Source organism: Schistocerca serialis, chromosome 2, assembly GCF_023864345.2.
Source record: "Schistocerca serialis cubense isolate TAMUIC-IGC-003099 chromosome 2, iqSchSeri2.2, whole genome shotgun sequence".
Classification (NCBI taxonomy): domain Eukaryota; kingdom Metazoa; phylum Arthropoda; class Insecta; order Orthoptera; family Acrididae; genus Schistocerca; species Schistocerca serialis.
Genome location: NC_064639.1, coordinates 52,659,898 through 52,672,791, shown reverse-complemented (window position 1 = coordinate 52,672,791; position 12,894 = coordinate 52,659,898). Strand labels below are relative to the sequence as shown.

The window sequence follows — 12,894 nt, the reverse complement described above, 5'->3', positions numbered from 1 at the left end:
GAAGAAAGAGGAATTTTGAAAGGAAATCAAGATAAGAAGATATTGTGAGTTGCCATAGCAACAAGACAGGCAAATTGTTTCGCAGAGTTGGATTTTGAATAAACAGTAAAAAGGGGTGAAAATTGATAAATAATATAGAAGAGGAGACGTACGGAAAATATTAACAGTTTAGAGTAAGAAGAGTTGTGACGAGATCTATTTGATGACAAAAATCCAGTGTGGAGGGTAAGTAACCCTACACACATTGCGGGGGTGTGGACGCCGTAACCAGCAAGCAATGCGAATGGAGCCAGCTGCTACTCATTGGTGCTGCCTACTAATCCGTTTGCCAGCATCGACGCTGAAACCAACCTTCAACGCTGCCGGCACCCGTGCTGTTCACCGGCGTTGATTGCACACTGGCTCACCGATGCAGCCTAAAACCCTACGCCCGGTGAGAGAAAGACAATAATTATTTGAGTGTAAAGTTAACGAAACTATTCAACAATAGACTGTTAGTATAATTATTATACTCAGAGGTGATTTTTTTAATGATCACTAGATCTAAAAGTAAGGAGGATTTGGATAACTCAAAAAATTGGTGAAATATCAGAACCAGCCATGGGCATGACAGTGAGTAGGGGAATGCCAGACTGGTCTGAAGTAGTGAATTTAATCAAAGCTCAAAACGCCCAAATTAATACTTTAAGTCTCAAGTTAGACTCAGTGAATACTCAGTTGAATGCTAAATTAGATTACCAGAGGGCAGATTCATCAACTGTAAGTGCACATTTAAAAAAATGAATTAAGTAATTACTTGACTATCCAGATGAATCAAATGTTTACTGACCGTAGCCGAAAGCAGAATGACCAATTTCAGAAGTTGACCCAGAAGTTTGAATTCGTTATTGAAGACAAATGTAATAATGTAGAAGCTGAACTTGGTGGTAAGTTAGGATCATTTCAAAGTGTATGCAATGTTACATTTGATGCTGTAAAACAAAGACTACACACTTTAAACGAAAGTGTTGAGAATTCCTTTAGTCCAATCGTAAATTGGAGGCGTTAACAGGCGAGTTGATAACGTGGCAGAAATTTTTAAGAGAAACTAACTGGTTAAGACGTAATAAATATCAGTAATCTGGAGGAACAGGTAGAAGAGATAATAGACAGAGAGTAACCTCCGACAACGTTTCTCAAACTTTAGCTTCGGAACTTAAGGATGCTAAGAGAGGCATAGATAATTTATGGAAAGAATTAAAACATATGCAGGACAAAGTAGATAATAGAGTGACACCTCCCAATGAAGTGTTAACTAGTGAGGTAATGACAGATTCACAATGGGGAGTAAATTCTACACTATCCAGACAGTTTCCAAAGTTTAAGTCAGACGGGGAGGTGCATATTCTCAAACGGTTTAACCAAGCCTTGCCGAAAAACTGGGAAGATTCAAAAAAGATTGAATTTGTGGTAGAGTACCTTCGAGGAGAAGCTTCGGAGGGGGCACAGTGAATATTGAGAATTTTTTTCTTGGGCAGACTTCCAGAATAGTTTAAGGAGTAGTATTGGTCAGCAAGTGCCCAGGAAAAATTAATATCTCATTTGTGAGACCTTAAGTACTATAACAGTACATGGGGTACAATGAGAAAGTATTTCGACTGGCATTTAACACATGCAAAGTACTCAGATAAGCCCATGTAGGAAGAAGGGTTAGTTCGAATTTTAATAAGACGTTTAGCCATTTACGCCAGACAAGATATATTGTGTAGTGGGCGGAAAACCGTAGAAGAACTGTTGTCTTTTGTGGATGCACTTGATGCCTTGAACAAGGACCGTAATGAGAGCATACACCAAAATGAAAATCACACTTATAAAAGGAATAGTAATAATAATTTTAGAAAACATGAGGCTAATTTTGCTAGATTACACTAATGTAATAGGAGCAATGGTAACGATAATTACCAAAATAAGCATCCAACTTCGAATATAGGCCCAGTGATGTCACAAGAATTTGTACAAGCAGTAATAAGAGTACAAAGTGGTAAGGTAATACCCCGGTTCAGTAACCGACCAATGATTGCTGTTAATGAGGAAAATGTAGTGCAATCTGGATCCAGGGCCAGCACCCAGGTTGTAGAAACACATTAGGAGGCCTAGTCCATAATAAGTATGTTAATTTCACACATAAAATACCAACCAAAGAATGGTTGTTACTGGAAGAACTGAGCTTAACTACCATTAATCCACAACCACTGCTGTCTATGAGTGCATCAATTCCATCCTAAACCTGATGGACAAAAAACAGGAAACAATAGGAGTCTTTATTGACTTGTCAAAAGCTTTTGACATGGTGGACCATAAAATTCTGCTATCAAAGCTAGAAAGATATGGTATTCGAGGTCTGTCCAACAAGTGGATCAGTTCCTTCCTGACAAATCGTATGCAGGCAGTGTGCGTCAAGCACACAAATATTGAACTAAAAACTGTATCTAATCATTTATCTGACTATAAACAAATAAAATGTGGTGTACCCCAAGGATCCGTATTGGGACCCCTTCCGTTTCTTCTGTACATAAATGATCTAAGATTAAATATTGATGCACACAAATCAATCATATTTGCAGATGACACCACGATTCCACTAAAAGGAGACGACGATGAACAGTTACAGCAGACAGTAAACACGGTCACGAAACAACTTAGCAGCTGGGCACAGAGTAATCAGCTTGTAATAAACAGTAAGAAAACCGTTGCTCTAAAATTCCACAATGTTCCTAACAAGGACATTTTTATCCCATCAGTCTCTATCAATGACGAACCAGTTGGTAACAGTACTGAAACCAAATTCTTAGGACTTTGTGTGCAGAGTAACATCAGATGGAATAAGCATATTGAATATCTCAATGCAGAACTGAGCAAAACATGTTATCTTCTTTGTTCATTAAAATCATGCTGTAGTGAGAAAACAGTATTGAATGCATATCATGCATACTTTCATTCTCGTCTTAGATATGGGGTCACCTTCTGGGGAAACTCTAAAATAGCTAATAGCACTTTTAAACTACAAAAAAGGGCCATTAGAATCTTGTTTGGGTGCAAGCCTAGAGACTCTTGTAAACCCCTGTTTAAGAAATCTGGTATTCCCCCATTACCGTGTGTATACATTATGGAAACCCTTTTGTTCTTTAAATTAAATGTAATAGGCAAGGACCAGAGACTACAAAAAAACCAAAAAAACTGTGATATACATGAGCACTTTACCAGACAATTCAGCCTGTATATTTATAACTTGACTTGTCCAATGTCTTATGCATAAGCTGCTATGTAGACAACGGGACCAATTTAAAAAAAAAAAAAAGAAGAAGAAGAAGAAGAAGAAGAAGAATAATCATAGGAAAACTAGAAGATTTTGAAGTTAACATATTTATAGATTCTGGGAGTGAAGTGTCATTTATTTCTAGCGCTTTATTTAGCACATTACAAACTAAACATCACTTACTGATATTACCAGTATTGGGAGTGTACATAGTTGGTATTACTGGAACGAAGAGCAAAGTTGTAAAACACGAGACCCAGGTGAACTGCAATATTGGGAATATCCCACTTCATGACACTGTTAGTAATAGAAAATATCAATATTGATGTGTTGTTTGGCCTAGATTGGCCATCAGAAGCCACAGAAAAAGAACTTTTAGCAGTAGTATGGAGTATGCAAAAATTCCAAACACTAGTATGGGGAACAGAAATACATGTATATACGGATCATCAAGCTCTATCTTTTCTAATGAGTGGTCGGTTATTACATAGTAGATGAATGCGATGGATGTTGTTCCTACAGGAATACGACATTAAAATACAGTATGTAAAAGGTTCTGAAAATGTTGTACCTGAAACTTTGTCTAGATTGCCTGTGGACAAGAAAGAGTTAAAACGTATGGAAGGACCTGAGGTAATTTTTGCGATTAATTTTATGACAGTAGAACATCTGCACAACAGGGTACAAGAAATGGCTCAAAGAATAATTGAAAACATCGATCATGATTCCTACTTTACTGAAATATATGCTATGTATAACAAGACTTCCTTATGGCCTAATCAAGAAGGGAGGTGGATAATTATAGGGCATAATCTATTTTGGAGAGGCAGAATAACATCTCGACAATGGCATTTATGCATCCTGACATTGATGGAGGATGAGATTGTGTGGTATGTTCATACTGGATGGGGATACTTCGGAATAAAGAAATGTATAGCTCACATGAATAAGTTCTATTATTTTAAGAAACTAGGACATAATGCAGCATCTTTAATTAGAGCTTATGAAACCTGTCAGAAGGTAAACGAGAGTAACACTCATGTTAAGTACAAAATATATCCAATCATTCCTAATGCATTACATGATCTTACAGCAGCAGATTTCTTTGGACCAATTCTGGAAGGGAAGGGAGGAGTATCGTACATTTTTGTTCTCGTAGAGTGTTGGTCAAAGTATGTTAAGTTGTATCCTATTAAGAAAGCAAATACACCAGCCATGATTCACTGTCTGCAACAATAGTGTCTCGAGGTAGGCAAACCAGAATGATTTATTACAGACAATGGACCACAGTTTGTCAGTAATGAATTTAAAGAATTTTTAGTGTGGGAAGATGTTTGTCAAGTATTAATCTCCAACTATAATACATCTTTTTGTGAGAAAGGGTTATGAAAGAAATTAGGAAATTATGCCACACCTATTGCCATGAAAAAATATGTCATGGGCATCGAAAGTTAAAGACTTTGAGCTTATTTTAAATGAATTCCCACATTTATCAATTGGATTAATAGGCAAATCCTTTGTGGGGGAACCCCTTATTAAACATTTTACTTGGCCAGAGCAACCTACTGTGGATTACAAACTTAATCAGACAATAGTTTCTAAGAACTTGGTTTAAAAGGCACAACAACGAGTAACTAGACATATTGAGAAAGCTATTGAACCTCAATACAAGGTTGATGACCTGGTTCTAGTAAAACAGCATCTTCAGAGCTCTGCCCTGAAGAGGGAGACACACAAATTTTTCCTAAAGTATGAAGGACCTTACTGAGTACAAGTGGTGATATATCCCAAAGCCTTAGTTTTAGTAGATCCTATACCAGGATCAGAAGAAGGAAAATACAATGTAAAAGACACAAAGTTATATATCTCTCAGGGACGTTGATGTTTTTGTGTTAATGATCGGAGTGACAACCGTCAGATCCCTAGTTGTTTTTGTGTTTCTTCTGCAATAAAATTTTACTGCACCGAATTCCCCCAACTTCTTACACTATCCCCCAACCTCTTACACTATCCCCCTACATCTTAAACTATCCCCCTACTTCTTATACTATCCTATTATCCACCGTTACAGAAACATACCAGTGTGGAAATGTGATAACATCACTCAAAACTGCTCCTGGTATGTGAAGAAGTCATCCTTGGTTGTTGCAGGAGGATTGTGCACACTAAGTATTTGGAAGAAGTCGTCCTCAGTTGTTGGAGGATTATGCCTGTTAGGAAATTTTATGGCATTGTCCCCAGTTATTCCAGGGGCACCCCTGCCTGTCTTCAGGACTTGTCCCACATTGTCTCAACTTATTTTGACTTGCTAGGCAGCATCAAGTGATAAAGATTAAATCTGCCTAGCCAGCCATTCTCTCCATGATCTTGACTGTAATGCCAACAGCAGCCGATGTGGGCTCCACGTATAGTTAGGTCTTATTTTTGCCTAGCCAGCCAGTCTCTCCTGCCATCCACTTATAGTTAGGGCTTACTTTTGCCTAAGCTATTCTTCAAAAGTAATCTCTTATACAGTTTGTCTATGTAAACCTGGATGCAGAGGTCTTAATAAACTGCAAATGATATTAGATTAATAGAAGAGATGATATTGTATGAGTAATTACATGATTGTGATAACATGATACATAATTTTATGCTTAGTGTAGAATCTTTTTTACCTTTTATAAAATGTGATGTAAATGGGAGGGTTTGTATCAATTTTGAAAGGGGTGAGTAGTGTAAGTAATAGCAAGATTTACACCAACAGATAAATCATGACTAACACTAAACACACATCACACCTTACAGACGACCCTTGCAGACAAGTGTGACTGATTCTTCACCATTTGCCGCTCCAAAGGTGTTGCTAATATTTTTCTTTAGGGACTTCAAGTGTGAAGGTGAAAATGTCCATTCTGTAGGAAATGATTTAACACCATACCTCCTCCGGCTTCTCACTCAAGTACTGGCGAGGTAGAGGTCCTGGGGAAGGGGGTGGGAAGGGTTTCCTGTCTTTGGGGGCTACCTTCTTTCTCTTCTTCGATCTTAGCAACCATTTCTTCTTTTTCCTTTCTTACTTCTCATTTGAGTATCTGCCTATCTTTCCCTCTTTACATATTCATCTAATTCGATTGCTGAAGTCCTTCTTATTTTCCATGGTTTCTAATAACCTTCAACTTATTTCATATAAGTAGGCTGAAGAATCAGGAGACATAGACACACTTAAGCATACACACAATGAAACATGAAGACGCAAACAATGAAAGGACAGAGTATTATGGGGGAAGAGGTATGTGTACATAGTGAAATATGCACACATTGTTGTTTATTGTGACGGTTCTACATCACACACACCTGTATATAAATATATAAGAACAATGATCATTCCATATTGCCTATGTGCATAAGTATAGAGGAACTATGCTAATTTTACATCAAGTATACCTAAGTAGGAAGTGTGAGTAATTAAGGATAGCATAAGCCAAAGAGTAAGGGTTTGTGATAATTGCTAAGGGAGGTCAATCGGACAAATATTCTGATGACTGGTGGTATAGTGGGACTCTTATAACACAAGTAAACACATATTATATGAATAGAGAATAGAGGTAGAATATAAAAGTTGAAAAGTAGAGGAGGACTCTAGGGTACTAAATGAAGTATTAAAAAGCGAATGTGAAGTGTGAAATAGATTTTGTATTTTTACCAGAGGATATTTAATTATAGTGTACATAAAGATGTATACTCGGGTAATGAACCTAGAGGCCTACTCATAAAGGATAAGAAGGGCGAACCCAGCATTTATTGGATATAAAGGGCAGATAAGCAGATCGAAGAAAGGCTGACTTATACTGTGTGGACAGGGGCACTAAAAAGGGGATTGACCTATACCATAGGAGAATAGAAATTTAAATGGGCGTACCTACCAAAATGGGCGTACCTACCAAAATGGAAGGAGGAAGGGCATGCATAGGGTCAACCCATGAGTAAGGTATAGATGCTGATCCAAGGGGAAAAGGACAGTATCGTGACAGAAGTCACACATGTTGTAGGAATTATTCTGGTAAGTTTGAATTCTATATTTCACTAGCTTTATTAGGTTTTATGAGTGTCAATAGGAACACTTTCATTTTGCCCAGAGTTCCTCCAGGCTACAGAATATTATAAGTAATGAGGCAATTACGTACTAAAGAGGTAGTACAGAGAATTAGAATAAAGGATGAAATATTCAAGGGTCCATGACACCTGGAGTTTACGATTGGAGCTGAAGAGGGAGTCCTTGCTGTTCATAAGTAAGAGTAATGCAAAATGAAATCATAAATAGAGGCTTATGTTCTAAAAAACAGAGTAAGAGTCAATGGAAAGACAAAAATCACAAGCCTGCTCTATGAAGTACAAGGATTTATGAGAAAAAAATTGTGTATATAAACTTATGTAGCAAATGATTACTTTTAAAATGTGGATTGTTACTAGGTATGATGTTAATGTACATAATAATTATGTATAAAATATTGTGTGTTCGATCTAAGGAGGGGGATATGTAGTGATTCGAGAATTTCCACATAAATTCTGGAACCACTCGATCTTATGCTGCCTCGAACATGTGGTGTTTTATAGATAAAAGTGAGAGAGAGCCTATTTACTGCACAACACATCTCTGTGTGTGCAGGATGGATTTTGGTCATGGGAGGACAGGAGCTGCATCAGATGAGCGATGCTGACAAGTGTTTGCTGCTCGTGCCATAGAACCTGTATGGAAAGTACGATGAGTAATTACGGGTTGTTCCTTGGTGGTTGAATAATTGTAATTGTTATAGACAATTGAAACCTGATTTGTCTAGAGACTCTTACTTAATCTTGGTGTTAGACTTGCTAGAAGCAAGACCTGTCTTTGAATTTCTGATGGTTATTAAAGCCACTATATTGTAATTTTATTTAATACTATCTAATGGTTAACAATGCAGTTGACTTGCAAGAGTTTGTATGCTTATGTGAAACTTGTGGAAATGAAAATATACTGAACTGAAAGTATTATGAGGGTACTGAGATATTTTAAGAGAAAGAGAGAGAGAGAGAGAGAGAGAGAGAGAGAGAGAGAGAGAGGCTTTTTTAGTTCCTCTAACCAGCATTGTTTCTTCGGAGAGGAATTTGTGGAGATCAACGCAGCCGCATATCCAGAGAAGAGGATCAGCTAAACATTTCAAGTAGGTCAACTGTAGTAAGAGAAGTTTTGCACCGCTTCTCTTGTTGCCGAAACCATTAGAAATGTCATAACAACCTAGACTGCCAGGACTTATAGAGCTTGGTGACACACATGAATAGGGCTAAACATCAGCAGAGCTATGTTCAACTCTCAGAGCAAGGGAGGACAGTGCTCATTTTATATACAGGGGCTTCACACTAAAATTGAAATTTAGCAGCTGGTCACTCTTTGTAATAAATTTAGTTCATTAGGTTACTCATTAATAATGATACTTGCAGAGCAGATAGGTAAACAGCCAAAGCATATTTGTACTCTACAGAGTGACCTATCAAGCCAGTTACCTTATGGGTACCAACAATTGTCCAAAATGAATTCTGGACTGAACAATGGGTCTACTCCTATTGGTTCCCTTAATTCTCCATAATATGTAATTATGGGTAGTCCCTACAGTTCTCATCAGGCAACTTTTGTAGCTGGCTAGTGAAGATTTCATTCTATTTGTCATAAGAAACACAATGAATCATTTACATTCAGGAAGAAAGTTCAATCATGAGTATGAAACTCAAAGATTTCATTTTTATACTTAACCCATATACATAAATCAACTGAATGAAATAAAATGTTCAGAACAGTATAGTAAGAGAAACTGATGTATTAGAATATTGAAATTTTGATAAATTAATATGAATTAACGAGGTTTCCCAATGCCCAACAAATTGATGATCCACAGCAAAAATTAATACAGTATCAGTGCATGCATAACTTACCTGCCCTTGACCAAGAGAAATAGATTGCATATTTTTGAGATAACCTCTGTCATCAGCAAACTTTATTAATCCAGCCATTGGATCTGAGCCTGGTGATAAAATAAATATCAGTGGTGAACAGCAGTTAGAGTCATAGTATGATCCTTGCAGGTCAAATGTTGGTGGTTCAATATATGACTGCCCCATTTCTGACACAATATAGGCCTAAAATAAATAATTTTTTGCCAGATCACATTTTATTGCTATTAAATATTGATTTATATAGATTAATTAAGACCTTAAGTGATAAATTTGTAAGGATCTTCTACAGCTAAATGTCAATACATTAATTAATTTTCTATTCAACAATGTTTAAATTTAAAATGAAAGTTGTGTTTTCAGCACAATCTGGTCAAGTTCCTTTAAATCAGTTAAACCTACCTGAACAGCTGGCACTATTTTGTCAGGCCTTAGACATCGGATAATCACCAGCCGATACAGACCACTTATGTTTGCAAATGGTTCTGGGAGCTCCAACTCTTGTGGATTAACGGCATCATATATTTCCTTCCACTGTTCTTTGTGTCTCTCAACAGATCTCCTGAAATTTTCAAGCCTGTAAAAGAAAGACAACTTAATTTAACAGTATATAAAATTATCTAGCACAAATCATATTTTCATTTGGTACCAGGAGAAAAGGCTGTGGGAAATGGCATGACATTGTGTTATTTCTCAATTTCACTCAATTTCCTGGAAATGTTAATACTGAAACATTAAAGATTGGAATATGTGAAAACAGCAAAAACAACTTCAGGAACATGGCTGAAGACAAGAAACATTTTAGCATATTATGGCAGCTATTATAAGTTGCCTATAAGGAGAATATTAACTATCAGCAAACAGTTGAGATTTGTTTTTGAAACTGACACTCTTCTACAGTATACATGAAACAGATTATTATTTCTTCATTAACAGTATTGAAGCTTCAAGTATATCTGGTAACATACTTCTGTAAAATCTGATTTCACATACAAGTCAAGGTATTTGTCACTACATAATGATCTTGACAAGTGAATACTGCCACAATCTCAGAACAATTGGTTTTCAAAATATGAACAAGAATTAGCAAAGCTTACATAGGTTCTGCTTTTTTCCATTCTACAATAATCCTGTAATGTTCTACTATAATTCACAGATCTACTTACTAACAACATTGTATTCTGTTCCACTGATGTCACAAATATTATCAATCATCAATCAACCAATATTTTTAAAATTTATAAGAAGCATTCGATTTTGTAAGTGCAAAGGATGTTACGCAATTTGATTGAATTTTGATTACGGGATCTGTGCCGGTTTCACATGCAAATACCGGTATGTTACGACAAAATAAAACTTATGTGTTTTGGGTGCCTTTTGTTACTTTTTACTATGCATGACTTTTGGTCAGTTACGTTGCAATTGCCTAGATAAAAATCTACTCACCAAGCAACAGCAGGAGAACACACATAAAAGATATCATACATGCAAGATTTTTGAGCCAGTAGGTCCTTCTGGCAGAAAGACTGAAAGGGAAGAAAGAAGGGGGAAGGAAAAGGAGAAAAGAGGTTTAGGAAAGGGCTCACACTTCAGAAAAATCACTTAAAACACCAGGTTAGTGGAGAATTACTGGATGGGTAAGTCTCACCTGACTTAGCGTTGTGGGTGTCTTCTTTGAACTTTGAGCATTTACCCAAGCCTCTCCAGTCCTTTTCCTGCGTTCCTTTCCTTTTCCTTTCCATCTCAACCCTTGTGCCGGAAGAAAGAGAAACTGGCTCTGAAAGCTTGTATAAGTAGTACCTTTTTTTATATGTGTGTTCTTCTGTCACCACTTGGTGAGTAGATTTTTGTATCTATTAAATTACATTATATTTTCAAAGATAGATTGTTTTCATTTATATTTCAGTAGGATATAATTCACAGGGAACTTATTCACAGCGAAGTACTACTTAAATATTTCCTAGGAAGTAAAATGGTGTTTTGCAAACTTATCCAAGCTGCTGAGCAACAGATATTTAAAGTATTTCTGTACATAGTTTAACTATGATCTAATGAGTTAATTAAAGGTGTCACTCTCTATGTTTTCTGCCATATTTTTATATGATGTTCAGGTTCTCTCTCTGTTCATGCTCGATGTCTCTGAACACACAACATTAGTGAATTATTTATCCTCCATACAGAGATAACTAACCATACAAAATATTAGCTTTTTATCCCTCTCTATTTTCATATTATAGTCTTTCAAAGTTTAGAAGCTTTGACATTTTTAACACTACAGTGGTGCAAAATGACACTTGCTAACATTATGAAAATAAATGATTATTTTTTCATCTAACATCCAATCTTTGTAACATCTGGTAGTTATGTAATTTAACACTTAGGCGCCGATGCACGTAAAAATACGGGCGTGTGCGACCTGCCCGAAAGTCAGGCGCCCATAATTTTACAGGCGCATGTTCTCGTTCTTCCCCTTCTTTCCTTTGTGTGTTCTTACGGCTCCCGCTTGTCTGGGAGGCGCTACATGGACTGTAGTTTAAGTATTGGTCACTAGATAGTGTGGGCATGCAGTGGAAGGGTGTGCTTCCCTTTTTATTTGTCGGGTTTTGTGAGCAGTGATTTTTTCCCGCGGTCTCAGTATCGTCGCCATGGCGAAGAAATTGCTCGCGAGTTATATCGTGATTTTTAGAAGAAAGTGACGTTGATTTGTCAGAGGAAGATATTGTAGATGACTCTGATGATGATGTGGACTATGTTCAAGAAGAAGTTTCTGGCAGTTTAGGTAAAGAAATCTGACAACAAAACATCTATAATTTTTGTTCAGATTTTCACTGAAAAAACTCTCAGTATGTAATTATGATTTTATTTGCAAATACAACTCTTCTGATAGATTCAGAAGAGGAGAGCAGGTGTCCAAGCACTTCAGCAGCAAGTAATCCCGTTTACATTGTGCCTGAAGAATGAACGAGGCTGACGGCGAGGGGGAAGCCGAGACCTGCGCGTCGCACCGATTCTGAGGAAGGTTGGACGACTACTGATAGTGCGCCAGATATCGATCTATTCACAGGACAATCCGGAATATGCAGTGTTGTCAGTTTAGACCAGAACAGTGCACCTCTAGAATTTTTTTCATATTTCCTGACAGACAGTATGATGAATTATATAAAGGAACAAACTAACCTGTATGCTCAATAATGCATCAGGAAATTACGAAGCACAAATTACCTTTGTTGTGTACATAGTTCGACGTAGTCAGCGCATACACAACTTTCCCAATAGAGCGAAGTGTGGTGAAAAGACACAAGCTACCAGTGTAGTGAATCTAAAGTGGCATAGTGCAAAATGCCGCACTTCAAAATTTACCACACAAAGAGCAAAATTGCATCCTAAAATAGTTACAGGAGGTTACTGTAGATAAGACATACTGTATCCATCATAATTACAATTTCTGTGTAAAATAAAAAAAAATCCTTCTAGAAAATACAGGAATATACCTTTCACCAATTTTTCCTTTTTTCAAAAACAATGTTATAATAATAACACTTGTCAAAAGTATGTATTAATTCAAGAGAAAGGTATTATATATGGTTTCAAACAAGAAAGTCTAGGTTTTTCAATAAGAGTAATTTTATTGCTAT

The 12,894-nt window shown here is 36.7% G+C and overlaps 1 protein-coding gene across 1 annotated transcript in view; it reads right to left on the bottom strand.

The window, feature by feature from the left end:
- Window positions 1-12,894, bottom strand: part of LOC126455722 (dynein axonemal heavy chain 3) — a 1,249,696-nt gene that overhangs the window by 183,708 nt on the left and 1,053,094 nt on the right. The window contains exons 59-60 of the mRNA XM_050091491.1: window positions 9,662-9,836; window positions 9,242-9,445 (exon numbers count right to left, since the gene is read on the bottom strand). Of these exons, the coding sequence (XP_049947448.1) occupies window positions 9,242-9,445; window positions 9,662-9,836 (379 nt within the window). The remainder of the gene's footprint in view (window positions 1-9,241; window positions 9,446-9,661; window positions 9,837-12,894) is intronic.